Genomic DNA, 27,013 nt, shown 5'->3' on the forward strand with positions numbered 1-27,013 from the left:
TGAATTCAAGCATTATTAGCCAGGCTAATGGAACTAAAATCGGAATTCCATCACTTTTGTTTGTGCATTGCAATAAGCACCCCTTTGTTCCCCTGAGAAACTCATATATTCTCTCTTGCCTGGAGCTGTGGGTCATGTTGAGCACAACAACCAAGATGATGCCAGTGAGCCAAATTTGAGGAAAATGGGGCCCAAAACTACTACTGGCACAAGGAGCCACAATTCCAGTGATGTTGTGAAGCTCAGGGCAAAGTATGACTGTAACTGAGCAAAATTATCAGTTGTCTTTGTGGTGAAATAACCACCAAGTCTTCCCTGATACAAACACATACATCCATCAGATGACACATAGCCAGGATATCTGGGGACACCAAGTGATTCTGAAGTGTTGCTTCAGGTGGTCAGCATGCCTCAAGGCCACACTTGACATTTGAGACAACAAATATTTTAAGAACTCTTCAAATGTTCATAATACATAACTATAATATATTAATATATTCATGAAATACAGTCATTATTATACACACATGTAGAAATTTAGAAATGTAATGTTGGTTTGTCCCTGCCTTGCACCTGGTGTTTACTATTGCTAAAATAGACAAGAGATGCAAAGTTAACAGAATATTAGTACTTCACATTCACTTTTCAAACATAGAAATAAATATACAAGGACTCACCAGTTTTTAGTACACCATTTCCAAAGTTTAGGAGAAAAGCATTTATAGTTCACTGGAGATTTGTTTCAGATGCACTATTTAATCTATACATATAAGAGCGGTGGGAGGAAGAATTAGTCCTAGAAGATGCAACTGGACTTCAGAAGAGATTAAGGCTGCTTAATTACACCAGCATATCCCCACTGACTTGCTAAGTCTGTAGTAAATCTGAACCTAAGTGTGCATCTGGAAACTGACAAGAAACCATAAAAGTCATTATAATTCATGTAGACCTTCTAATAATTCATATAAAATTTTCTTATCTTAGACATCCTTCTGTAATTATTATATTGGAAGTTAAGAATAATTGCTTTTAAACGTTTTATACAGGCAAGGGAAAGATGGATTTTACAACTATTAACCTACTCTAAATCAAGAAATCAAAGACCTTATTAACTCATCATATAAGTATGTGCAATTTCAAAGAATGCCCTCCACCCACTGAATGGAGTTGAACTTAAGCTCTTCTCCATCATAAAGAGATTTTGTCATGAAAACATAATTTAAAAATGCAAAAATATCCACACAGCATTCCTGTCTATCTTTTGCAATGTTATGCTTTGTCCTTCAGAAACTAGCATTTCATCCTGTACCTTATACAACTTAAAGAGTTTCTTGTTATTTTTTAATGAATGCTACAAATCAATGATCACAGAAACATTAGACCAGTGTGTATGTTAGAAACATTCTCAACTGACGCTTTCATTTTTAGGAAGAAATGTACATTAGCAATATTACTATAGTAGTAGCAAAAGAAAAAAATTAAAATCTGTGTTGTTTCATGTGTAAATAACTTTCACACTGGACTCACCTCTCATTCTAAACAAGTTCTGTGAGCACATGGGCTCAAATGAAGCTATTTCTGCTCTGAAGGCTTAGTTAGTTCCTGAAGAGACTGAGGGGGAGTAAATCTAATCAGGAGGCAGTGTAGTCAAACTTCACACCCAAAAAGGATGCTCAGATGATATAAACACAAAATGACTCATGCTAGCCATAGAAGAGTAGAATTTCATTAAAACCTGCCAGTTGTGCACAGTTCCTCCCTTCTCCCCACTGACACAAGTGCAAAACCCAGAGTTTCATTATGGTTATGCCTCCTTTGAATTCCACTTCCCCTTTATTCCTGTAAGTCAGGCAGTTTATCCTAATAGCCAGCCTCACAAATTCACTGTCAGGACTTTGAGTACACTCCCAGGAGTTTAGATGGCCACATGCAAGGCAAGGTGATTTGATCTGTTTCAAAGAAAGGTCTGGAAAAAGCTACAATGAGGCTTCTCCCCAGGGGAGCTGCTTTAAAGCTGAAGCTCCTTCTTGAACCAGACACATACAAGTTCACGGAACCTAATGGAGTGCACCTACAAGTGCAGTGGGAGCTGGCTGATGGCAGTTTGATGCTACTTTTGATTGTCTTTGAAATGCTGTGATCTGGGGATGTTCTTAAGCATTGGGAAAAGGCAAATGTAACTCCTGTCTTCAAGGAGGAAAAGAAGAAGGGCCCTGAGAACAACAGGTCAGCCCACTTCACCTCAGTCCCTAGGAAGATGACCGAGTAAATACTGCTGGAAACACATTAAGGACAAGGAGGTGGCTGGGAATAGTCAGCATGGATTTATGAAAGGAAAATCATTCTTGACTGATCCAATAGCCTTCTGTGGTGTGATCTGTGCTTGGGGTTGCCCCAACTGCATGCAGAACCTTGCAGAGAAATAATTCATTGCTAAGCAGAATGTCACAGCACAGGATAGGCAAGACTGAAAGGTCAGGACTGAATTTTGAAAAAAGATGTAATTTCTTTCTGAATCTCATTAAAACATTGAGACATCTTCAATGTAAGTGCTGTAAGTACATTTAATCTACCTTGATCCTAAGCTATGGAAATGGCCAGTACTCCTGAACTGTGGCTAACATATTGTTCCTTTTTTCCCCTTCCTTACATACTGAAATCTCTCCACAGCCCGCTCATCTAGTGCAAGCCAGCTTTCTTTCTCAAAACCTTACTCAAATTCACTGTTCTCATAAAGGCTCTTAAGTATACTTTCATACAAGATCCTCTCACCTGCTTATGACAGACAACTGCTCCCCACCATTAAAACAAGAAGGCAGCTGAAATACTGTGAAAGCACATTCCTCCTGTTTAAAGCACATTATATTGTTTGTCTAATTAAACTATCATTTCAAATAAGGATATATTTTTATATATTCATGAAGCTGCTGCTGTAGCATTTTCAGACACCATCTGATCTGCAGCCCTGCTAGAGAGCCACGGTGACAATCCTCAGCCTGATACTATGAGGCAATGAGGAGCCAGTCCTACCTCCACTGAATGAAATGGAAAGATTCCACATACTGCAATAAAATAGGTAAGACCCTATGTTCCAGTGCTTCCATTCAGTGACATCATACCTTGAATATAGGAGGAACTTTAAAAAGAAAACAAAAATCCAAACCCTCAAACAGAAATAAAATGCTTGATGCCATACATGAAAACCTGCATATCTAGCAAAGCTGACACGGCTTTTGTTGCAAAGACCAGACATTTCCTCTAGCAGCAGACTGTTATCCTTGCCACAGTTTCCTTCAAGCAAGAGCTTCTCACTTATTATCTGTCCTCTGAACAGTATCATTCCTACTGACAAATTATAGGCTTTTATTATCTTCCTGTTGGCTTGAAAAATCAAATAATTCGTTTTAAATTCAATTTCAGTTTGTGCCTCCATCAAGAACAAGAGCTCACTCTTAACACAGAGCCACCTGCTGACAGTCAAGTATATTCACACATTAAGTGTGAAGTATTTTTGTTTCTGGGAGAAAACAGTTCTTGTCATTTTTTTTTCTATTTATCAGTATCAAAGGGCTCTGAGGGACAGAAGTTAAAAAGTAGATCATTAAAAACAAGCATAACTATGCAGAAGCCCTGTTGAGTTTTTAAACATTCGTAAAACTGCACAGATTTGAGAGAGGTGTTTATTTCTGCTTGGGGCTGTATGAAGAAGTGAGTGAGGTGCATACACAAGACAGTTCCATGTCTGTTTACTTCCCTCTCAGAGCTGTAGGCAAGCAGTCTGCCAAAACCTGATACAATTATTGATCCAGCAGTACTTGATCCCGTTCTGTCCCAGTCATCCTGAAACGTCTCCGATGGCTGCATCAGGCTCTCTTGCCATCCCTCACCACCTTGCAGCTCAGGGACTGTGGAGCGATCACTTGCCCTAAATCGGGTCCTTCCCATACACAAAACCCTTTCCTGGAGACTGCCTGGCCAGCCTGGATTGCCAGCAGAGGGCAGCTCTAGACTGGGATAGGTTTCTGTTGCCAGGCGCACGGATGCTCTCATCTGTGGTATCTCCTGGATGCACAGCTGCCTCACCGGAGCTCCCCCATCAGTCCCAGCCAGCCGGCCAGAGAGAGAGGCCGACCCTGCTCCTCTGGCTTTGCTGATGGGCTGCAATGCACAAGAGGAGCACTTTAAAGCCTGGCCCTACATCTCTCCTCGAGCTCTGAGAGAGGAATGAATGTCTGATCTCTTTGGTTAAGGCTTGTCACGCAACACACGGTCACTGCACACTTAATGCCTCTGCTCTTTTAAGAGACCATGTGTCAGGAGGGAAAGACTAAACACAGCCCCTGAGACACAGATGGATCATTATAAGGGATCGTGTGTCTACACGTACCCACTGTAAGAAGCAAAATGCACATTTGGCACTGACAGAAAAAGCCAGTACCACAGAAAGGCATGTGCCATGCAGAAAAGCCAAGTTATATTACAACTGATATATAATAATATATCAGATATATCATATAACTGATAAATCAGTATATCAGTTATACTTGTGGAAACAATGTGAAATGCAACAATCTCTACAAGGTTGTCCCAGGGGCAGCAGCAAGTTTTAGAACAAAATGTCAGATTGGCCTGATAAAGTGTTTCTCAAAGGAGAAGCAAGTAGGCAGTGTCTGGCAGATCTTAGCAGAAAGGGACAAAGTCTTCACAAGACACCTGCAGCCAAGAGCCTTTAGAATCCACTCCGAGCAGATCCAAGCTCCCAGGTCTGTAGTCAGCCCAAACATAGGACCTCTTCCAGGGGATGCAGCTTGGAAGACAGAGCACGTATTTAATCTCTATACCTCACATCTACACTCTCCCTAAAAATTGATCTTAACTGGCATAAAACTCTGAGTGGAAACAGGCTGAACTTTTACCTTGGATATGCTTATGGCAGCATATTGTGCATGTAAAACCATAGCCTGATCTCTACCCCAGTAGTTCCCAAGAGTGACTACATCAGCATTACTTTCTTCTTTCTTTCTAAACAAACAAACAAACAAAACCAACCTCGAAATATTCAAAAATTATGATTAGGCCAAAGTTTAGCTGAGAAAACTGTTGAGACAGAGGCCTTGGCTGGGTGCCCACCAAAATCAATAGGAGACTCTCCATTTACTTAATGGGCTTTGACTGAGCTCTGAGTGAAGGGGGGTTGGAAGGTGATGGAATCTGTGCTGATTACCCACTGACAAAGACGTGTTTGAAATAATCAGCTGCCATCTGTCCTTGTTTTGCTAACCCACTCAGCTGGGCCTAAACAGAAAACCCGTCAGCTGAATAGAGAATTAATTGTTGAAAGAATGATCCCTTTGCACTTCTCACCTTCTGCAAGATCTATCCCCACTGACCATGTGGGAGATTTCCCTGCATGATTACAGCAAACCACCAGGCACTGAGCCTACAGCTGTCACATACATGTGTGTGTCATGCAAGTTATAAAAATAAGTAGATTTCTTCGATCTCAAAGAGCTGCTGTAAGATTCCTGTTGTATCTGTTAGGAGGAATGGTTCAGCTGTGACCATGAGATAAGGCTGGCAGCCCTGCTACCTCCTCAATGTATTCCAAAGTGACCAACAGCTTAATTTCTCAGGAATCATCCAGGCTTACTATCAATGCTCTAGCTTCACTATAAGTGAAAGGGTGTAATAACTTCGTGCTCCAAAGTGTTGTGAGCCACACTAATTGGATTTGTTGGATAGATCATCCAATGGCCAGAATCAAACCCAACAGAGCCACATCTGTGTGGGCTGGGGCCGGTGGGGGAGGCACAACCAGACCTGAGGGTGTGAGGTGACGAGGACGTTGGAGCTAAGGTGGTAGAAATAAGGGGTGAAGAGTGAGACTATTCAGATCTGGGAGCTACTGGCCTCACAGCACAAACTCATTCTCCTCCTGTAGGCTGACCCACTCATAGGCAGTGCAAAGACCTGCTGGAGTCTGAGGCCTGACTGCATATCTAACAGAGATGGGTACAGAGGCAGGCCAGCTCTTGTCAGAAAGCTTTTAGATCCTAGGTCAGGCTAAGACTCCAAATTAGGTCTGACAGGCACTTGACTTTGGGCTTGCAGCTTACCAAGAATATTTTTGTCTAGAGAGCAAAGTACCTGCTCAGAATCTAAAGTAAGTCATAGCAATATTTTTCTCTGTTTCAATCTTAAAAATTTCCTAGTGGAGCTGCTTTGGAAATTTCACATGCACATAGATTACTGTGTAGCATCTATGAATCTAGTTCCTGTTCTTGCATGCCTTAAAAATGACTGTGCAAGCTCACAGGTGAACCCATAATAGGCAGAAACACCTGGACTCAAATGCAGCAGGACCCTCAGGAAACCCATTAACCTGTCTGACTATTATTACCTTAGTCTTTGTTTTGAACCAAACCCAAGTACAATAATTGTTATTTTTAAACTTTGAAAAGATGCCATGTAAGACATAAAGATGCTCCTTGTCCAAGAAGATTTTTTAAATCTATTCTTTTATCAATTAGTGCAGATACCAAGGAAACATGAGCTCACAGTTCAATCTGAGACCCAGTAGTTCTGGAATGTTGCCTGGAGTCTGAAGCTCTTCAAGCCCTGCTATAAAAATCGTAACATGGTTGTGCAGCTATGGGACAATTCCACAGCTGATAGCCTCTCATTTTGTGATGAAAAGCCTCATAAAAGAAAATTTCAATGCTTGTAAAATAAAAATTAATATTTTTTCTTGAATTTTTTTTTTCTTTCTGTGGGGAGTATCATGAAACAACAATAAATTGTAGAGATATTAGGAATGAATGAACAAAAAAGTAATTTAGTTTTATTTAGAACTTATACGTCTTTGGAGTTCCAACTTTTGAAATATAAAATAAAATATTTAAGATTATCCTTGGCATGATCAGAATAAACAAATATTAAGTTTCCAGTTCATTATCTTAAAAAATCTCCTGAGCAATATTTCTGGTTTTCATTACTGCTGTCACACTGATGCTCTCCATAAGTAAGCTTCCAGGTAAATGCTTGCCCAATGAATATGTGTAATTCATTCACATGTGCAGTATGGCAAAGGGGGTAAAGGAGGGCAAAGCCTCACCTTGGAATTTTAATATCCCATCTAGCTATAATGCATCTAAATTTAAATTTGTGTGCCTAAGTATTTCACACCACTGAGACACTCTTGACAGGGTAGTTTTTCCTAAGCTTGCAGCATGTGCCCACCCATCAGCACTCTCTTGATCCTATGGTTAAAATCATTGGAAACCAAAAAGAACAAAATAAAACAAAATACCCACCCATGAAATCTCAGAAAAAAAGAGCTTTTTTTTTTTTTTTTTTCTGGTCCAGAAAATTCACTGCAGTGAAAGATTAGTTTTTAGTTCAAACAGAGCTTTCAACATTGGAATCTTTGCAGGCCACAGAACTGTTTCAGGCAAATTTCAGAGGATTTTAATAGGTACCAAGGCGTGTTCCCCTCTTCTTCTGCATAGCCATGCAGAGCAGCGAGATCACCTTTAGAAGGAGCCTCATCCCCTCCTGTACAGCTAACAAAAACTCCCGGTGGCTCCTGCAAAGCTGTTAGAACTTTACATTACAAAACATGGTTTCACCAGCAAAGATTCTGAAAAAGATGGAAAACAACAAACACCAACCTCATGAAAACTATTCCATAATCTTTTTCAAAATAATCCGCTGTATATTAACCTCTTGTGATGGATGCTTGTCTAATTTGTTCTTTAAAATTTCAAAGGATGGTACAGGATTGGTTACCACAATTATTAAGAATGAACAAGCAAATCTTTATGTTGAAGAGCCTGACAGAAATCAAACAGAACCAGAGGCAGTGGAGGTAGAAATCCACTGAGTAGTAATAGCAGTTTAGAAACAAATATTGTTATTTTGAGGACACCGTGAAGAATAGAAAGTTGGTCCTCTATGGAAGGGAGAAGAAAGAAATTTGCTTAGGGGTGATCACAAGAGTGCTTCTAACAGAAATCAGGACCAGACTTAAAGCAGGAAAAGGCAGAAAGCTGAATAGAAGGTCAGCTTTTACAGATCTAAGCCAACCCTTCTAATCTTGCTACCTTGCTCACACTGCTGTAAAGGCATCTGTTCACTTCTTTCACTCCCCTCTTGGCCCAAGGAAGGTGAGGTAGAGGTGCACTTTATTCTGTGTTAATCTCATTCATGTTTTTGTCAGAGCCTCGAGAAACAGAAGGAATGTCCAAATTCATCCTTAGTGTCTGGACTTGTCCTCTGTGTTATTTGACCACTGGCCCAAGCAATGTCAGTGTCTAATCGACTTCACATCTTCAGTCAGCAATTGAGCACAGCACCTAGCAGCCACCTTAGAGGTGAAAGGTTTCTTAATGGACAACCTAGTTCTCCTTTCCTACAGGTTAAGCCCCTGTAGGCACAAAGAAAATGTTATTCTATTCCTCTCCTGAGAGTTCTCTAAAACCATTGAAGTCCATGATTGATATCTCCACCCAATCTTCCCAATTCCCAAACTACATAGTCCATATACCATGTTTTTCTGTATGTCAGATCATTCCCATTTCCCTCTGAGTTTGTTCCAATCTGACACTTTTTTTCTTCAAAGGGTGATGAGGAAAACCTGGCATGCTCATCAATGTGAAGTTGTGCACAAAACTGTTTCAAGTGCCTCCTCCTCCCTGTTAAACATGCCAGATGCAAACCTTTTTCCATAGCAATATGACCCCTGTGAGGAGTGACTTAATCAAACTTGTTTAACTTGAACTGCAGTGGAAAAGTAACACCTGTGGAGGCAGTCACTGCACTCAGCAAGGGGACAGTAAGAGAGTAATTTAGCAAGAGGGATTAGCACCTTCACTTAACTCCACCTCTAGTATTCAGTCCCCTCGGTATCAGCCATGTACTTTGTCCCCTGCATGGTTAATATTTTCAGTGATGACTGAAGCAAATGTTGCTAAGTTTTCTGGCCTCACTTCAGCCTACAGTTCGTTTTCTCTCCTTGTAAAAGAGTGGAACGATCCTGCCTCTTACAGCTATAGTCTTTATACTGGGTGTTGTCTTGTCACATCAGTTTTTAATGACATCACATTTGATTGCCCTGGCCTGCCAGTTTTGGCACCTGCTACTGGTTTGTACTCTTCCTCAGTAGGTTTTGTGGAAGTCCCATCTGTATCCTGTCTTGTTACTGTTCAAAGACAGTTCTTTCTGAGGAGGCCAGCTCCTAGGTCAGTGATTTTACCCATCTGATGGCTTTACTGCTGCTTGCCCAGAAAAGGGAAAAAGAAAAAAAAAAAAAAAAAGAAAAAGGTAAGGAATATTTGTGCAGCTTGTAAAACTACAGGTAGCACCCTTCTCTCCTTTTCAGATGAGGACAGTCTTTAAAAGGACATGTTTTTCTTGTTACTCTTGTACATCTGTGTTTGCATTAGTTAGGCATCTGTGTTTGCATTAGTTACAACAACTGCCATGCAAATTGAAGCACTAATGCTGCTGGAGGAGCTTGTCCTTGCAAAACCCACAGTCCCTGCCTCAGAGCTGTGGCAGGCCTTGCATGTCCCCTGGGGGGCTGCTGAACAGTGGCTGCCCTGGTTGGATATCCCTGCAGAGAACTTTGGGGAGAGCCACGTGACCGGAGAAAAAGCTCCTGCAAGACCAAAATTTCCACCTCCTCCAGACATTTGTATCCCAACCCGTTCTGAAAAATCTCTGAAGTTACTACAATTTCCATATGATTTCTAAGGGGCACTCTCCCTTCCCTTCCACGCACAGAGGAGGAGACAGACCATCTGACGAAATGCCTTCTTCGTGTTCTCCCTCCACAGCATGAAAAGCTGCAATATACACATGAGGTTTTTTTACAGTAGATAAGAACTCCTTAAAAATGCACCACTTTTCAGACTCAACATCAGCTGTGCCCCACAATCAACCACAAGATACAAATCCAGGAGGAAACTTGCTGTTTGGAGTCCAGTGCTCAAGAACTATTTACTGCCCCTCACTTCCTGCTCTCTATGACACATTGTCAGGGATTAATTGCAAAAGAGTAACAAAACAAAATGCCACAGACAACAGGGGGGAAACGGCTTAACATATGAGAAGGATCCCTACACACCTGTAAGACCTAGGTATCTTGAGGAGGAAGAGATAAAAGTCTGGGCTTGGCTTCCTAGGGGCAAGTTTCTTGGTCTAGAGCTTGCTCTGAGGAAAGGAAATATTTGTTTTATCAGGCTGGAGAGGAGATACCATCCAAGAAAGCAATTTGCCCTCGACCAAAAAAGTTGAATTCTTAATAGCTGGTAAGGGCCCCAAACGCTGAGGACTGAAGACACCTAGCAGGTGTCAAACTGCCTGCTAAAGAAACCTGGACAGTAAGAGGTATCTTGAGTGGTCCTTTCTACCCTAAACAGGAAAAGCAATTTCGGCAGCCAAGTAACTGATTATTCCTGACCCTGGGGGTGACCTGAGTGCTGTGGCAAGGATCATTCTGGGGTCATTCCCTGATCAGCAGTGGCAAGATCTGGTGCAAATCCTGGCCCTAGGTCAGGCTGTTGCCTGAGGCAGGTTCTGATGCTCTTGGCTCTGTTTTTCCTGTCCACTAGTTGCTGGACAGCTGTAAGCAACAGAACGTGGTTCCAGAGCCCAAAAGAACTGTGAAGGATTTGTGAACAGGAAACACTGCCTTTATTCCTGTGTAGTAATCAGAAGCCACTGCTCCCCTGCCCGCAGGAGTAACAGTAAATACCTCCACTACAACACACATTAATCCGAGCTGTAAGCTTATTCACAGGCCCTAAAATCAGAAGCTGAGACACTTAATCTGTTGATTTGCTCTAATGCCGGGAGCCGAAAATGAGCTTGGCTTCCACTGTTACTCTATTGGCTGTAACTAGCTAACGTGCAGAGAGTTACATCCCCCGCACACGCCGAGCAAAACCTTTTCTGCTCCTTTCCCAGGTAAACCATACGGCACCTCCTGAAGAAACATCCCTTCCCAAAGCGCGCTACCTGGCGCCTGGCGCTGCATCCCTGGCGCTGCGGACAAGCGCTGAGCCCCGGCGGGGCTGTCCTGGCCGTGCTCCCTGTCCCGGGGCTCGGCTCCCGGTGTCACCGAGGGGAAGGCGGCCAGGGAGGGGCCGGGGCCGGAGGAGGAGCCCCGCCCGCTGCTCTTAAGCGCCGTGACCGGCTCTGCCCCAGCCGGCCGGGCCATGGAGGTGGCGCGGGATTGCGTGGGATCGCTGCTGCGGTGAGTGAGAGGACACTCCCTCCCTTTTCTTCTCTATCCCCTTCTCCATCCCTTTCTCCATGCCGGCCGCCGCAGGGTCCGGCTGCTGGGGATGCCCGAGGCCGAGCAGCCCGGGCCGGCCCCAGGGCGCGGTGTGAGGGAGGGCGGGGGATTAACCCCGATGGACGCCGCCCGGGACAAGCAGGTCGGGACGCTGCCGCAGCCCTGCCCGCCTGGCTGAGGGGAGGCACAGCTGGGAGCCCTGCAGCCGAAGCTGCCTTGGAGGTGTGGTGGCTCTCGGCACCCGGGGCTGCCGCCGGGAGCGGAGCCCCGCAGCAGCCCGGGGCCGCTGGGACTCGGGGACAGCCTGACCACGAGCCCGGTCGTGTTGTCACCGGGCCAGCCGCGTCCATGGAGGTACAGCTCCAAACGCTGCTCGGAAATCCAGCTGCTGCCAGCTGCGCTTGTGGTGGCTCTACAGCTCGTGTTTGAGCAGGAGAACCGTGCTGCGATCTGGTTGGAACCTAAGTCTCCTGACTAATTTCAGACGTTTTCCTGTATATTATATATATAAATATATTTATTTATTTTACCTCTTGTTTTCCTTGCTGTTACTGCTGCTGTTGTTTGCTAGTGAACCCTAACCTAAAAATCAATCCGTGCCGTATCCTGGAGTGTGTTGTGCAACGTTGATTTTTCTGAGTGAGGCTGAAGATCATTGCACCACATTCTTAGACAAACATATGGGGCATGTTGCAAACAAAGATAAAGAGTGAAATATGTGTGCAGGGCTCAAGACAAGCTTTTAATCCCTATATCCTCCTAAAAAATTAATTCATCTCTCCCACCAGCTTTGACCCTAGAGTGAATGCTTGTGGCAGCATTTGTGAAGCCCTCTCTAGCAGATTGTAGTTAACCAAAACAAACTGGATAAGATGCTAGAGTTTGAAGGTATTTGATCTTTTAAAAATAAAATATTTTTGTATTTTCCACAGATGTGGGATTCCTTCCTCCTTTAGAGAAGAGCTAGGACTTGATCCTTTTGGCTTTAAAGAAAAATAAAACAATAGTGGATTTGTCTGTATTTAACATGTCACTCAACTTTCTAATAAAACCAACTACACCTTTGTTCCTTTCCACCACTTGTTTTGTGACTTACCTTGATCAGCTTTTAATAGAAAATTATTTTTGTTAACTCCAGCCTCACAGAGGAATTCCCTCTATCAGGAATTGGTTTGTCTATGTTTTAAGGCCAGCTATAAAAAGAACAGATCTTTCTAAGAGCTGTGAATGTAGGCTGGCCTGTTTGAGCCTATGATCTAGGAAGGAGAGTGGCACACAGAAGAAAAACAAGCTTTTAGCAATAGGCCCAGAAATGAAAGGGTTCACACTCTGTTTATCTGGCTGCTTTTCATCATCCTGCCTTTTGTTTCCTCATTAGCTGAAACCTCAGCCTGCCCTGGAGCCCAGACTCATTTGTTCATAAGCAGACTTTGTTTATAGATGATATTGACAGGTTTTATCAAAATGTAGGTGAAATTTCACCACTGTTAAATAACTTCTTAAAATCTTTTCTATTCAGTGACTGTCAGGTGGCAATAATGTAAGCCCTGGTTTATTAATCTGTTTGTTTTATTGCTCTGACTTTGGCTAGAACTAGGCAGCGGTGTGAGGTGATTGATTCTGATTCCTTGAGAATCTTCTGCTTAAAGCTTCAAAGCACAGCTTGTAGAGTTGGCTGGGGTGCGCCCTGTTAGTTCAAGTCCTGCCCATGATCTGTGTCCCTTACACAGATTTTCATTTCTTTGTCAGCATGTATGTTTTGGCTGTTACCCTTTTGCTTTGTCTTTTGTGAATGACAGCTTGGATTAAGTAATGGGAAAGAAAACTTTTCAGTGGGACTGATATTGACTGTCCTTGGGAGAAAAGAAAAGAATTGGCAGCACTCACATATATATCGCTCAGGTTACTATTCTACATGCAAGTTTTCAAATTTGTGTGAGGCAATGGGGTGTAATCAGCTGTGAAAGCTCTTGAAACCCCAGTGCTGCACTTTTGAACATGTGGGTGCCCTATGGTGTCACCAACCCCAAGGTAGGTGAGCAGGCTTCCTTCCTGAGGGAGAGACTCAGGGATTTGGAATGTGAGCTGCCCACAAGCAGTGGGTGATTGGGGGCCCATTAACTTAGTCAGCAGAGAGATTAACAAGCACAGCCTGTCTTAGCAGGCTTCCCTTCTGTGGAGCTTCAATGCCCTTGTCAGTGCTACTGTCTCCTTGTCCTCCTCCCTGGTCCTCACCCTTTTCCAGGAGGAATAGTGCTTATTAGCTCTTTAATATGAAATGGTGCTTGTTCCCTGAAAGCCACACTGGCTGCTTATCCTCACCAGCTTTGTCACAGGAACAACAGAGGTTTCCATCAGCCACGTGTGTATAAATGCCAAATGTTGAAAGATGGGGCCCTACTGTATGGCCAGGACTAGCAACAAAGTAATAGCATGAGCTGGAACAAAACTGCTGGACTGTTCTCCCCTTTAAAAAATTAAAGCCCCAATAATGCCAAAGAGTTTTTGAGGAAGGTGAATTTGTTTTTTAGAGGAAAGGTGATAGCCTGGAAGAGTGGTTCAGAACTAGAACAGTAAACAAATTATTTGCTGAAATCTGAATCTGTTCAGGCACAAAAATGACATTCTGTGCATTCCAAAAATATGCTTATAGACCAGATAAGAGGTATGGAGAAGAATACTTCTTATTCTCCATGTTTGGTGTGGATTGCTTCATTAGTGGAGTAACTTTATACAATCTCATTATTCTAGAAAGTCCTGTATTTACTCTCTGGCTGCAGATAAAAGCTGCCAGTTCACTCTACCCTCAGTGAAATTGTCTGAGAATAGATTTTCCTACGTAAAGTTGACTTTTTACACCTATGTGGCAGAACAAAGTGGGGATCCATCCCTTTCCCACCCCTGAGCAATTCAGTATTAAGGAGCCAAAGAGCCAAACACAGAGGGTAAAGTCCAGGAGTGTGGGAAACAAAATATTGCCTCCTTTTAAAAGACTTAGAAATCAATCCTTCCCAGGTGTCAGGCAGAGTGCCATTTTTGGCAAGCTGACTATTGACTTAGCCATTTTCATTTGGCAGAAAAAAGTGTCACCAGGTGTAGATGAGAGCAGGTCAGTATGTTGGTGTGGCAGTAGGCTGTTACTGGTGTTATGTGCTTGGTTTACCAAAGGTAAATATGCAATTACCCAGAAAAATTGAAAATTTCTTTCTAAAAGAGTGATTCAATTCTTCTGGCTTTGCTGGCAGCCTGCTCCAACACTATGTATTTATGTACTTGTATCTTAACTTTGATCGCATTTAACTACTTCTGATGCAAGCCATTTATTTTGTGTTTTTCAAAACCAGATGGACTTTTGCAGGCTGCAGATGTAATTTACAAACAAATGCCTTGACTCTTCGAAGTCAAGTGTAACCATATTGCAAAGCTCAGCTTGCATTATGCCACTGGGTGTTTTGAATATGGGTAGTATGTTCAGTCTTCCTAAAACAAACTCATATCTTAACGCACAACATTGCTTTCAACTAATTATGTATCTCACGGAGTGTTTACCTTGGAAATAAAGAGAATTATCTAAGTAACTGAATGCAGTAAGAGATGCTGCCTTTTAAATTCAGTTTTACAGCCCATCAGCTTCACTGTGATTGTGACCTTGATGTCAGCCGAGCTAGGGGTGTCTCACATCTGCTTGAAATTGTATTAATTATAAAAGTTTTTCCAAATGTCATGGGCAAGAGGGAGTTCAGAGATAACATATCTGTAGGGCTGTGTAGCATTTAGTTTTGAAATTAAGCTCCAAGAGTCTTAATGTGATCTGTGAATTACTTGTATAATGTGATTATGTCAACAGTCTTCCTCCTTCTTGCAGTACATGACATGACTGTTTTTGTAACTATGTTGAATTTTTATTTCTTAGATCTTTCCTATCCGTGGGAGCATCTGTAGGAGCAGTAACAAAACAGACCCTGTTCCCTCCTCTCATGCCTGCAGGGCGCCCTTTCCGTGTGTCCAATGCCTCCCGAAGCAGCCGGAAAGGAATTGTTGCAAGCAGCCTGCAAGAGCTCCTCAGCAAGGTATAACAAACAGTCCCACTCTGATTGAAAATTACAGGGAAATCCTGTATTTTTATAAAATTACAGAGACCATCCACTGGCTCTTGGTCTTCTAAAAATCCATTACTGTGGAGGTTCAGCAGAATATTTCAGCTAAGCAAGTCTCAATATGAAATGGTGGGCTCTCTTTAGAATGCTAAAATCTCCTGGGTTTTTTTCAGACTTTAGATGCCTTTGTTATAACTGCTGGAATAGTAACTCTGGTTTTGGAGGAGGATGGCACAGTTGTGGACACAGAAGAGTTCTTCAAGTCCCTGGATGATAACACACACTTCATGGTTCTAGAAAATGGACAGAAATGGACACCAGTAAGTGTTGACTGCTTCTTTCTCATTTGAGTAGAAGTGGATGGGGGAATTTTTTTGTGTCTGCTAAAAATGTTGGGAAGAGAGGAGAAGAGGAAGAAAAATGCCTCTGAAGAGGCAAGGTGTAAACTCCTTGTTGAGCCTTCCTGGATGAAAAATCAAGTTCTTATTTCTTATTGTCCCTTGTTTGGACATAGATCTGTTGGCAAAATCCACCAGGAATTGAAATAAAATGTTACAACTGAAAAGACTTACAGGGAAAATACCTTGCTTTTCGAGAAGCTCAGAAATATTTGTTCTTGAGCCTTTTTGTAACATAAAGGAAATTAGGACTTTGGCTCCATGAAGTTAAAAAATACAACGTCTTTAAGATCACATTTAGACTGTAAAAATGCTCAAATAAAGTAATATAAAGCAAGTCCTGACTTCTTAAGGCAGTAATAGTTAATGGCAGTTATTAAAATGCCTGTGTTTGATTTTGCAAATAGCCAGAAGTTGGCATCAGAACTTAATGTTAACCTGCATGCTTCAAGGTACTTAAGAACTATTAAAACTGGCTTGGTTCTAATAATATAAATTCAGTATTCAAACAGTTATCTTACAGGAAAATGGTCATCTGTACATTAATAACATGGAGTCAAACTGGTAACTGTTTTTCCATGAGATGGTTGATGCTAAAAAGCTAACACCAGGATTTTTTCTGCCAGGTGTGGAACTGGCTGTGGAGCTGTAAGCGGGGACACAATTTTTGTGCCTTCACACGTACAGCTCGATCATGTGGCCCTGTTTTCCCAGTCTCCTGTTGCAGTGTGGGCAGCCTAAACATTTTTCCCCAAAATACCTCCTTGGCTTATCAAGTTCTGCCTCTGGGTCATGAGCTCCAAGGGTAGAAAAGGAGCTGCAGCCAGGATGTGACTCCAGCTTGCTCCTTCCCCGTCTCCTGTCTGGCATTGCAGCAGCTCAAGTTTGGATGCAGCCCCTCCTCAGAAGGTGCTGAGTGACAGCAGAGGGATTGTCACAGCTTCACCAATCACCTGGAATGCAGCACCAGCTCTGTCCTACTTTATCCAAATATTCTGGGTGCTAATGGGGAGGGGTGTGGGGAGATGCTTCCAAGCACACCAACTGCTTGTACATGTCCAAAGCTGTTGTTGATAGGGGACCCTGTTGCTGGAGCTTGGAGGTTATCAAAGTAAAACAGGCATGAAATTGCTGGCTAATGATATACTGCTGTGTTTAGCTTTGTCTGCCTTATCGTGACACTGTCTGAGAGCTGGGGTGTCAAGTACAAAAAGGCCCAGTCTTACACAATTTTATTGCTTCATTTAGCATGCAGAAAACAGCCTGGCAGCTGCCAGGTCATTAACCTTGAGCAGAATGTGCTGAGCAGAGGATCCCGTGTATCCACTAGATGTCTCTGTGGATATGGGTTCTCTTTACTATTTTCTTTTTGTTTTTCCTTTCTTGGAGCACACACCCTGCAGCAGACAAGGGCTACTTTCAATAAAGGAGGGTGCATTTAAGGTGGAAGATGAATTTCTGTGCTCCCTCTCCTTTGCTTTTCCTCTTAAAATGTCATTACTAAACCCTTGGCCTAATCAGCAGTGATTCCCTCCCTGTGTTTCTTTTTAGTAGGAAGAAAGGGATGTTGTGAGCCAGGTTTTGAAATGGGTCCCTGACTTTACGCAGATGTCATGTCTGTAGCTTTCTCCAAGAGTGCTCATCAGTATTGTGTTCCTGACTAAACAGAAGGACCTGATGTCGCCCTGGATATTTGGTGGCCTCAGAGAGCAGCCAGAATGTACCAGGATAAATAAAAATGTCAGGAACACTGTCCAGTGGCTTCAGTGTACTCTGAAGAAGCTCTACTACAGAAAATAAATATTCAGGAGGTGCTCTGTCACTGTAGAATTTTAGTGTCTGTTTGGAAAATTTCAGAAGCCTGTTCAGGACTTGAAAAACTATACATCAGCTACAAACCTCCTTTTCTGTGTGCTAATGCCTTCAATTTTAGTTTAGAATTGACCAAGAACTAGCACCAAGGCTGGAATAAGCAAAGCTGCTTCTGAAGATCTGCACTGTTAATAGTTGTCTTGCTGTAGTTTCCTGTGTTTTTGGTACAAACTGTCTCTCTCTCTTTTTAAATCAGACAAAAAATGGAGTTGTTGCTGTGAGAAAAAAGAAGAAAATGGGAGTAGCTAACATCACATTTGACCTGTACAAACTGAACCCTAAGGATTTTATTGGCTGCTTAAACATCAAGGCAACCTTCTATGAGATCTACTCTATCTCATACGATATCAAGTGCATGAGAGCAAAAAGTGTATTGCGGTGAGTGCGTTTCCGCTGGTGGTCAGGTGTATGTGCTAATGCAAAAATCTGTGTTTGCTATTGGTTCTGTGAAGCAGGTGTGTTTATAACATCAATACTTCTGTTACTTCTTACCTACTGGCCAATATGCTGACTCTTTCTTCATAAGGTGGATAGCTGACCAGTGAAAAACTTCCTATAACTTTTTATGATAGAATCTTAAGTTTCTACCAAGGCAAAACTCTTTATCAGCTGGTATTTATTGAAAGGGTCTGAGTACGGGTTTCTTTGTATGCTGAGAGAATTTCCACACGTTTCCTTGACTTGTTTGTCTGAAGAATGCAGGGGGCTGGGGAAAGAAGCTCTTTGAAGAGGAGACTTCAAGGGGATGAAATGAGAGGAATTTGAGATCTAATGTCAGGGGTCTTAAAGCTTGCTCAGACATTGCCATTCTAGTTTCACCACTGGAGCTACGTGGAGGCAGAGGATAATGGAGGAGAGATGACACTCTCCTCTTTCAATGTGTATTTGTCACCTGTACCAGGACTCTGTGATATCACTGTTCTTAAGCCAGCTGGTGTGGTCTCTAGGCCAGCTAAGGGGGCCTGTCAAGGACCACTGTCTCCTGCAGGACTGATCTGCTGTGGGCTGTGAGTTTCGTAGAACTGGCTGTTGGGAAATGCTGTCTTAAAATAATACCAGTCCAGTCCACTATTTTCAACAAGTTGAAAGTTGGTGCCTTGTCAAGATCAGCTGTGTTCTGCCCTGGTTTAAGAAGACTCCTGAGTTCAGACCCCTTCCCAGAGGTGCTGTACTTTGACAGTTATTTAAGCTGCAACCCCAAGTTTCTGACTTTTAGAATTCTGGTTGAGAAACAGTGGTGTGCTGCATTTTATTACTTGAGGACCAGATCCGACAGACAGATGTATATGTCATCAGTGAAGTTTTGGCTTGTCCTGAATGACATGTGGCCTTTAGATGAAGTCTTTAAGCAGTCCCTCCTGATGCAGGTATGAGGATTAGTACTACAATGCTGATCTTGTTCCCTGTCCTTCAGTCTCAGTGACCTCTCCCACTCTATTTGGGTGGTCCCTTCCTTAATCTTTCAGGCTACAGCTGGTGTGGCTGTAGACAGGACTCCTCTCTGGTCTGGATGAAGTGATTATCCAGCTGCATGCTTACACCCACCTGTAACACTGACTTCATTAGGGTTTCTTCAAAGCAGAGGCTTGCCCTTGGACAGCTGCACTCCTCCAGTTGTTACGTTCGTCAGACTCTCTTGAGCCAAAACAAACTCTGATCTCTGACTGCCTGCTATGGAACTGAATATCTGCACTGAAACCTGTGCTGCTAAGGAGAGTTTGAAGTGACAATTCTGCCTCCCTGCCAAGACAGGGCAGCTGGTGAGAAAGGAGCAGTGCTGGCAGCTGAAGTAGCTGTGGAGTTCTTCTGGAAGCTCTGTTGTGTTACAGAGCTGAGCTAGAAGGGAAGTGTCATTGTCAGGGTGGGATGACAGTCTGCTAGCAAAGAACAGGGTGACAGAAGAGATAACCTTGGGTACCCTTGAACACAACAGTGACATGGCCTGCCTCAACTTGCTGCTGAAATCAGAGAGAGGATATCAGGATCCTGGTATAGTCCCTCTGCTAATGAGTTCCAGGTTGCTAACTCTGATGCCCTCTCCCCGTGTGGAGGGAAAGGACTGAAAAATGCCGCAGCTGTTCATGATGGGAAGGGCTGGAAGCCTGCCAGGTCTGATTAGTGCATTTCCCCTCGTGGTGTTTCCCTGCAGCATCCGACTGAAGGATCAAATATCCAGTTCAACAAATAACTTGTTCCATGGCTTAAGTGGCAACTGCTCTTGTGTGCAAGTGACACACTGCAGCTGCTCCAAGCTCAGCACCAGGTGCAGCTTTCTTTACAACTGGAAAGCTCCTTGGCCTGGTCTGTGTGGCAGAGGAAGAACACGTTGAAATGGCACGTGTGGGAAGCATGAGTAAGGGTACAGTGTTCTTTAAAGGCTTCACAGGCTCTAAGTCCAGGGTATTGTACTATGTTGAGGCATTGGATTTCAACTGCAAACCTTTCATGACAGTGGGGTTAAAAATGAATTTGTAGGAAGAAGATTTTTCCTTCTCTGCTTAAGCCCAAAGGACAAATTAATAGAAGCAGAGGGTTCACAGCTGCATGTTTTCTTAGGCAGGAATTCAGAAAGTCTTCCCACTTATTTTTGCAGGAGACTGATCTGATTTCTGTATCTTCAGAAACTGAGCCCATTCCAGCTTCGGAATGGTTTCAGTTTTTTTGTACTGCTTCCCAATGTCTCAGCTTCATACTTGTGAGGGCCCTCCTAACTTCTGGGAGATGAGACTCAAATGTAGCTCTCAGTAATCGTGTCCCTGTTGTTTCTTGCAGAATGGAAGATGCAGTGACAACTAAGTTAAATAAATGACCATTCAAATATAACTATCTCTTCCCCTGTGAAGATCCACAGTTTATACAGTCAACCTCTGATACTTATCTGACATAATCTATGGATTTGTATTGATTCTTACACAGCACTGTATTCTTGAGTGCTGATTTTTATCACATTTTTAGAAAATAAAATAGTTGCAAACTGAGACTTCTTAAGTCTTGCAGCTTGGCCAGCAGTAATTTTCCTGCTTCACCTGTTTTGCCTTTGAGTACCCACTGCAATGTGATCGTTCAGCTTCAGATCTAATCAGGTTTGATCTGTGGCTTGAAGATACATACATCCAGGGTTGTGTTAGTGAATGACAAAGGTGAGACATGAGATGAGTTTATGCTGCAGGAATGCTGCTCCCAGGCAAAGTTGTTTTCTGTGGTACTGTGATGGTTTGAGTGATGGATTTGCAGGAGGCCTGTAAGGGTCTAGCAGGATGTCAGCCTGCTTTGTTGAACATGATTTCTGGTTCTGCCAACATGTCAATAGTTTCCTGTCAATCAAGTGTTTTCTCTGAAGAAGGTACAAAAATTACCATCTTAGAAGTGAGAAGGAATGAGAGGGTTTTTTAAATATATTGACTTAACTCATCAAATGTTGTGGGTGGAAATGGGTAATGTAATCTTGCTGGTGTTTTCTTCTTAAACAAGTGACTTTTCTTCCAGGAAAGTGCTTCAGCTAATATCCCATGCAGCACAAATAACTGGACAGTTTCTCCTCTATACTGGAACGTATATGTTGCAGTTGATGGGTGAATATGATGAAGATGACATGTGCACAAGATCCAGGCGGGAGTAGTGACGACAGCTGTGCTTCTGATGTCGAATCCTTTTGCTTAAAGACATTCTCTTGCTCAGTTCTGATTGTAAGGATGCTCAGTTCTGATTCTAGGGGGGATGTGCACTAATGTGAATTAACAATTTTCCTGTTTGGGAGTGCTTGTAGGCCTTAGGCATGAAGTGCTGGATGTTCACAGTCTCTTAACACCACAAAAAATGGGTGCCTAATGTCTGAGAATCTGGCAAAAAGAGAGGGGTTTTGCCCCAACAATTCAAAATGGTGAATAAGTAAAGACACTTTTGGATTTTTGGGGGGGGGGGGGGGGGGGGGGGAAGGGTGGTATTTTTGTTGTTGTTTTTGGAGGGTTTTGTTAGTTTTTAGTTTGTTTTTCATGGCTATCTACTTGCATTCTGAACAGACTTGTGCTGTAAGATGAGGGTGAGAGGACTGGGGTGGGGGGAGGTTTGTTTATTTGTTTTAATCCTTAACAGTGCTGGCATTAGTGTGAAGCTGACATTGAGGTGAAGTGTACCTATTTACTCCTGCTGACAACGGAACTACAGAGTGTAACTTCAATCCTACTTCAGTGGCTGTCTCTTCTCATGAGGTCTAATTGGAGATTGTGCAACCACTAAGCAGAAGGTTAAGATTTAGCCTTACTTCCCTTAAAACAAATAAAACCTTTTCATTATCATTCTTTATATTTTTTTTTTCAGTTATTCAGGATGTTCAGGTTATTACAGCTCACACAGTTAAAGAACCTGATATATTTTTTTTAATGAATTTGATGTCCAGTTCTGACCATTCAATAATCTGCCATGGTTTCATTAATATGGCCTATAAGCAACTTGTTGAAGATTTTTTCAGGGGTTAAGCCGCCACAGTTTTTACTGTTACAAGATGACACTAGGTGTCAAGATGGGCTTGAGGTACATGTAAGAGATGCTGGATACTTTGTTGTCCCTGGGTTCAGGGAAGAGCATCAGGATGCAATCTAGTCTTGCCTAACATACATGTATGCTCTAAAGTCAATATTTGCAGTGTTATAGTCTCCCAAGACAAGCTGTATTAAAGGACAAAGTAATGTTTTCCTGTTGCTATGCCCAGCTTTCAGTGAGCTTTTCCTCAACAGTGTGAAAAAATTGGAGAAAAAGTAGCCTTAGGCATCTCGTGTCAAAATGCAAACTCACCTTGGTGAAGGAAAAAAAGCCCAGTTTTGATTGTTCACAGATGTAGCTTTTGAGTTTTTTGTTTGCTTGCACATGAAGAACTTCAGGAAGGCTGAAAGCTGTTAAGGGGGATGTCAGATGCAGGGAATATATCTGTCCTGACAGAAGGTGCTACCTCGTAAGAGCAGCTCTAGTGCCAAGAGAACAAGTGGGGCAGGGGAGGAAATCAGTGAAAGGGAAAAGACCGCTATGGACCCCACAGTGCTTGCCATGCCTCTGAGAGAGGAATCCATTAACTGTGTGCACCAACTACACTGACCTGATCTCCTAAAAGAGAAGCAGAAAGGTGGAAAAGATAAAGTATTGTGGTTTCTGGTGTCTATTCTGACCTCTTAGCTGGATCTGTTCACTTCAAAGGTCACTGATACATGGGAAAATTGCTCTTGCTTTTAGCTGCAAATCTGATCTTCATGTGCTCATTTTGCCTTCCCACTATGAGTGTGGCTATGCCAGCTGGAGCTGCATCTTTCAAATCACCTTTGAGAGGAAAGGAAGCGTAAACCCAAGTGCTAAAGGTACTGATGGACACAAGTTTTGGTCAGTCTCTGCCCGTCCCTTAAGTAATGGTATTGCAAACAAATAGACAGCTAAGAAAAACCTTGCTGTCTTTTCCTAATTCCTGCTATTTCCCACCTACTTCTGAGCAGAGGGCATACTGCTCCAGATAAGGGGAGGACTTGTTCTTTCCTGATTTCTCACAGTGAAGAATGTCTGGAGCTTGCAGCACTGTCAGGTGTCCTTCAGAAGCAAACAATAAACTATTCTGGGAGTAGTGAGAAAGCTTCCATTTTTATATAACCTCTTTGTTTTATCTGTATTTTTCTTGATACCCCCTGCATAAATGATTGTTGCCATGTTAATCATTGGCCAAAGTCTTTCTTCTTTCCCTGTCAAGGAATTGCATTTAACTGACTGTACAAGGACATGGTAATTAATTTTTCCAGTTTTTAAGGACCACTTATTCTATTAAAACCAGCACCAAATTCACACCTCTTGAAAGCAAATTCTCTTAAATGCTTCTAAAAATATTTATGTTGCCTAAGGTGGGAACACCAGCATTATAAAAGTGTAAAACAACTGGAATAGCTCATTGTTGTTTTGTATGAATTGCTCCTTCAACATCTGTAGTACAAAAGCTTTTGCATCTGAACTGTGCAGATCCCAAATTCCAGCCTCTCTAGCCAGAGGCAATTGGACTAATAGTCCACAGTTTACAGTGGCACCATCTGGGAATCTAGCAGTGATCTGAAAAGCTAACCTGCTATAAATGTGCGATGTTTTTGAGCAGCTGCTCCTTCAACAGCTTAACACTTAAAACTTGAGCTGCCCAAGTTCCTGGGTGCAGCAAGTCTCCATCTTGGGGCAATTCCCTCAGTTCAGCTGTTTGCATTTTGAATTAAAGGAGCTCAGCTTTGATATTTTCTCAAAATGGGAGAAGTGTCCTGGAAGCTGTGTGTAAAACTGTTTCATTACTTCTGAATCTGTCTCTTTCACAGGCTTAGTATTTAGAGGTGGTATTTATTACTGTACTAACTTCTTTCTGGAAATAAAATTTTGGCTTTGAGTCAAACTGGAGGAGTCTGTTGTTCTCCAAGTTGGAACCAGTTTGGTTTGGGTTTTCTTTTTGTTTTTTTCTTTTACAGGCTGCTTAGGAAGTATAGCTTTTACTTCAGCTATAGATGGTATGCAGCAAAGAAAACTTCAGCGTTATCTACCTTTCAGGAAACTATATACAAGTGCTGTACAATATCTAACAAGACACAAAAAAACTAAAAGCACAGGCTCTTAGCTGCAGGTATGTAGAGAAGCAGTTAGATTTTTCCACTTGGCATTTTTAGCTTTAATTCCCATGAACTCAGTTAGCCTGCACTTGTTGCTGTTGCAGTCAGGGCTGGGAGCAGTGACGTGCAGGTGTGAAACGTGTTTGCTGCCTCCTTGCTTGCACTGATCCTTTTTGCCTGTTGCTTTGCATCACTTACTAACAATGCACCAAGTCCTACTCTCTGGTTACCAAAAAAGGAATTTTCACTGAAGTAAGAGACCTTGTTGACTCAGGCACTGCTCATGTTCTGCGGACAGAGCAAAGTTGCTTTCTCCATAACCAGAATGAAGAATCTAGTGGCTGTGTGTGCACAGTTTATCATTACTTCATTTCCTTCCTTTCATAAACCAATGGAAGTTTTCTTGCACCTTCCGATTCTTTCAGGAGAAATGGGATTACAAGCCCTTCTGTCCAGGGAGAGAGGAAGAAGCAGGGTCTAAATTCCTTAGATCATTTGAAATATGCTGTAGGAAACATTATGAATCCCTTCCCTTCAGAGGAAGGAAGATAAAAGCAGGAGAATTGGACTTTGAGCTGGATTTTTTTTTCAGTGAAGTGTGCAGAGAGGTAGGTATACACAGTTTTGGAAATGTTGGTAATTCTGAATTTTAACTGTGAGGATAACCTCATATATAATTTATAACTGGCAGAAATATAATTCTAAATAACTTCAGTGTGCTTCTTCCCTGAAATCACTCTTGAACTAAAGGCACAAGCTACTTAATTAAAAGTAAAAAAAAAAGTTTAAAACCAAAGTACAAAGTGTATTTTTGACTTGATGCCTCAAGGTTTATTAGAGGTCCTTATGTGATTAATGTACCACTTCAGTTATGTATCAGCAAGTATCCTTGGGGGGCTTAGAGTTTATCACTGCTTTCTCTACCTTACATTGTCATATATGTAGCTAAGACATTTTTAAGTGTAAGGATTGTTGTTTTTCTAAGGGAAATTACAGTGTTTTCCCACTTCACAATTTTCAAGCCCGGTAAGTTTAACTCGCTGTGAAAATTGAGATGGGTGAAAATTGCGTTCAGTGATGACAATGTTTTCTTCTGTGTGGTGCCAATTTTAAGGAATATTGTTCATGAATAAATAAAATCAAGTAGTGGCTTTGGATGTTGTCTCTATTCATTTCCAAAATTACTTATTCCTGAAACAATCATGAATATTAATGACTCTCTGGTCTGGCACAAACTGTTTCCAAATGCTGGACTGTGGCAGTGAAGTTACTGGGTACTATTTTGTGGCACTGAACTCTTAACTCGTTACTGCTGAGTCACTTTCTGGCCTCAGAGAAACTGCAAACTGTGTTTCCTTTCATACAAAAGGTTTGCTTTCCTCCATCTCTTACAGAAGTTGCAAAAGACTACAAAGCACTGAGTACAGGAGATAGAAGGGTTCAGTGATCTCTGGTGTTCACTAAACACTGTTAGGATCAAGGACTTCTTTGTTTTGCCTCGCAAAACCTCCCTGTGGTCATTTACCTAAAGATAGAGTAGTAGACATTTGACTGCAGGGAACAAATTAATTTAGTTTAGTGAAATATATATTTGCCTAGTTCAGGATTAACTTATGCTTGAGGGGGGTTAGCATACACGTGTGGTTTGTCTATTGCTCCTCTATCTAATAAGTACATCTTGTGTTTATCTTAAGGGACAGTTTTGCAGAGCTTGACTGATGGAGCAGTTCCCCTCTTGTGGGGGAACCACGGTCTGGCTTCTTGCTGTGGGAAAGCACAAAATAAAACTCTATTTGGTTCAGTGGCAAGGCTTTGGCAGTGGGAATTAGAGGGGTGCTGCAGGGGTGGCCTGTGTGTCATACAGAACTCCTTCCATCTGGCTCTGAAACAAACCCACCATTGCCCAAAGCTGAGACCTTCAGACAAGCTGGGACTGTCTCTGTGGAAACATGTTAAAGAAAGGGTAAAAAATGCTGTGCAGCTGCTGTGAGGAAACAACAGAAAAAAATGTGGGAGATAACCTGCAGTCATCAAGGTCAGAAAAGAAGTGGGAGGAAGTGCTACAGGTGCCAGACAGAGCTTTCTCTGGAGCCTGTGCAGGAGAAAACACCCACCCATGGAGCCCTGCTCCCACAGCAGGTGGATGTTCCTTGGGGGAAGCTGCAGCCATGGGGAGCAATTCCCATTGCTCCAGGAATGAGCAATTTTTCTGGCAGGAGCTGTGGCCAGTGAGGGACCCAAACTGGAGCAGTCTGTTCCACACGCTGTGGAAGGGACCCATGCTGCAGCAGACTGTGAAGGACTCATCCTGTGGGAAGGACTCATGGTGGAGCAGGGGAAAAGGGGAGAGGGAAGGCACAGCAAAAAGGATGGATGTGGAATGATCATGAGCCCCATTCCTCTACACTGCTTAGGGACAGGGAGAGGAGGTAGAAGAGCTGGGAATGAAGGAGTGAAGTTCAGCTTCAGAAGAAAGAAGAGTTTGGGGAAGGTGTTTTTGTTTTGTTTCTCACCATCTCATTCTGCTTTTTGTTGAAGTTAAATTGATCTTTCCTGAGTTCTGTCTGTTTTGCTGATGTCAATAATTGGTGCATGATCCCCCTGTCTTTATCTTGACCCACAGACTATTTCATCTTATTTTCTCCCTGTGTCTGTTGAAGGGGTGAAGTGAGAGGTCAGCTGGTGGGTGCCTGGCAGGCAGCAAAATTTAACATACCACAAAACACTGGAAGTAAA

At 42.6% G+C, this 27,013-nt stretch overlaps 1 protein-coding gene across 1 annotated transcript; it reads left to right on the forward strand.

Moving 5' to 3' along the window:
• The first annotated feature begins 11,112 nt into the window (after positions 1-11,112).
• CIDEA (cell death inducing DFFA like effector a) lies at positions 11,113-25,434 on the forward strand. The gene is made up of 6 exons (XM_088055947.1): positions 11,113-11,257; positions 15,213-15,369; positions 15,570-15,716; positions 17,863-18,044; positions 21,153-21,310; positions 21,771-25,434. The coding sequence occupies exons 1-5, from the start codon at positions 11,220-11,222 to the stop codon at positions 21,283-21,285; spliced, it is 657 nt and encodes a 218-aa protein (XP_087912073.1). The 5' UTR covers positions 11,113-11,219; the 3' UTR covers positions 21,286-21,310; positions 21,771-25,434.
• The last annotated feature ends 1,579 nt before the right edge of the window (positions 25,435-27,013 follow it).

This window comes from Pseudopodoces humilis, chromosome 1 (genome assembly GCF_049639895.1).
Source record: "Pseudopodoces humilis isolate 2021_Gansu_Grassland_sample_001 chromosome 1, ASM4963989v1, whole genome shotgun sequence".
NCBI classification, from domain to species: domain Eukaryota; kingdom Metazoa; phylum Chordata; class Aves; order Passeriformes; family Paridae; genus Pseudopodoces; species Pseudopodoces humilis.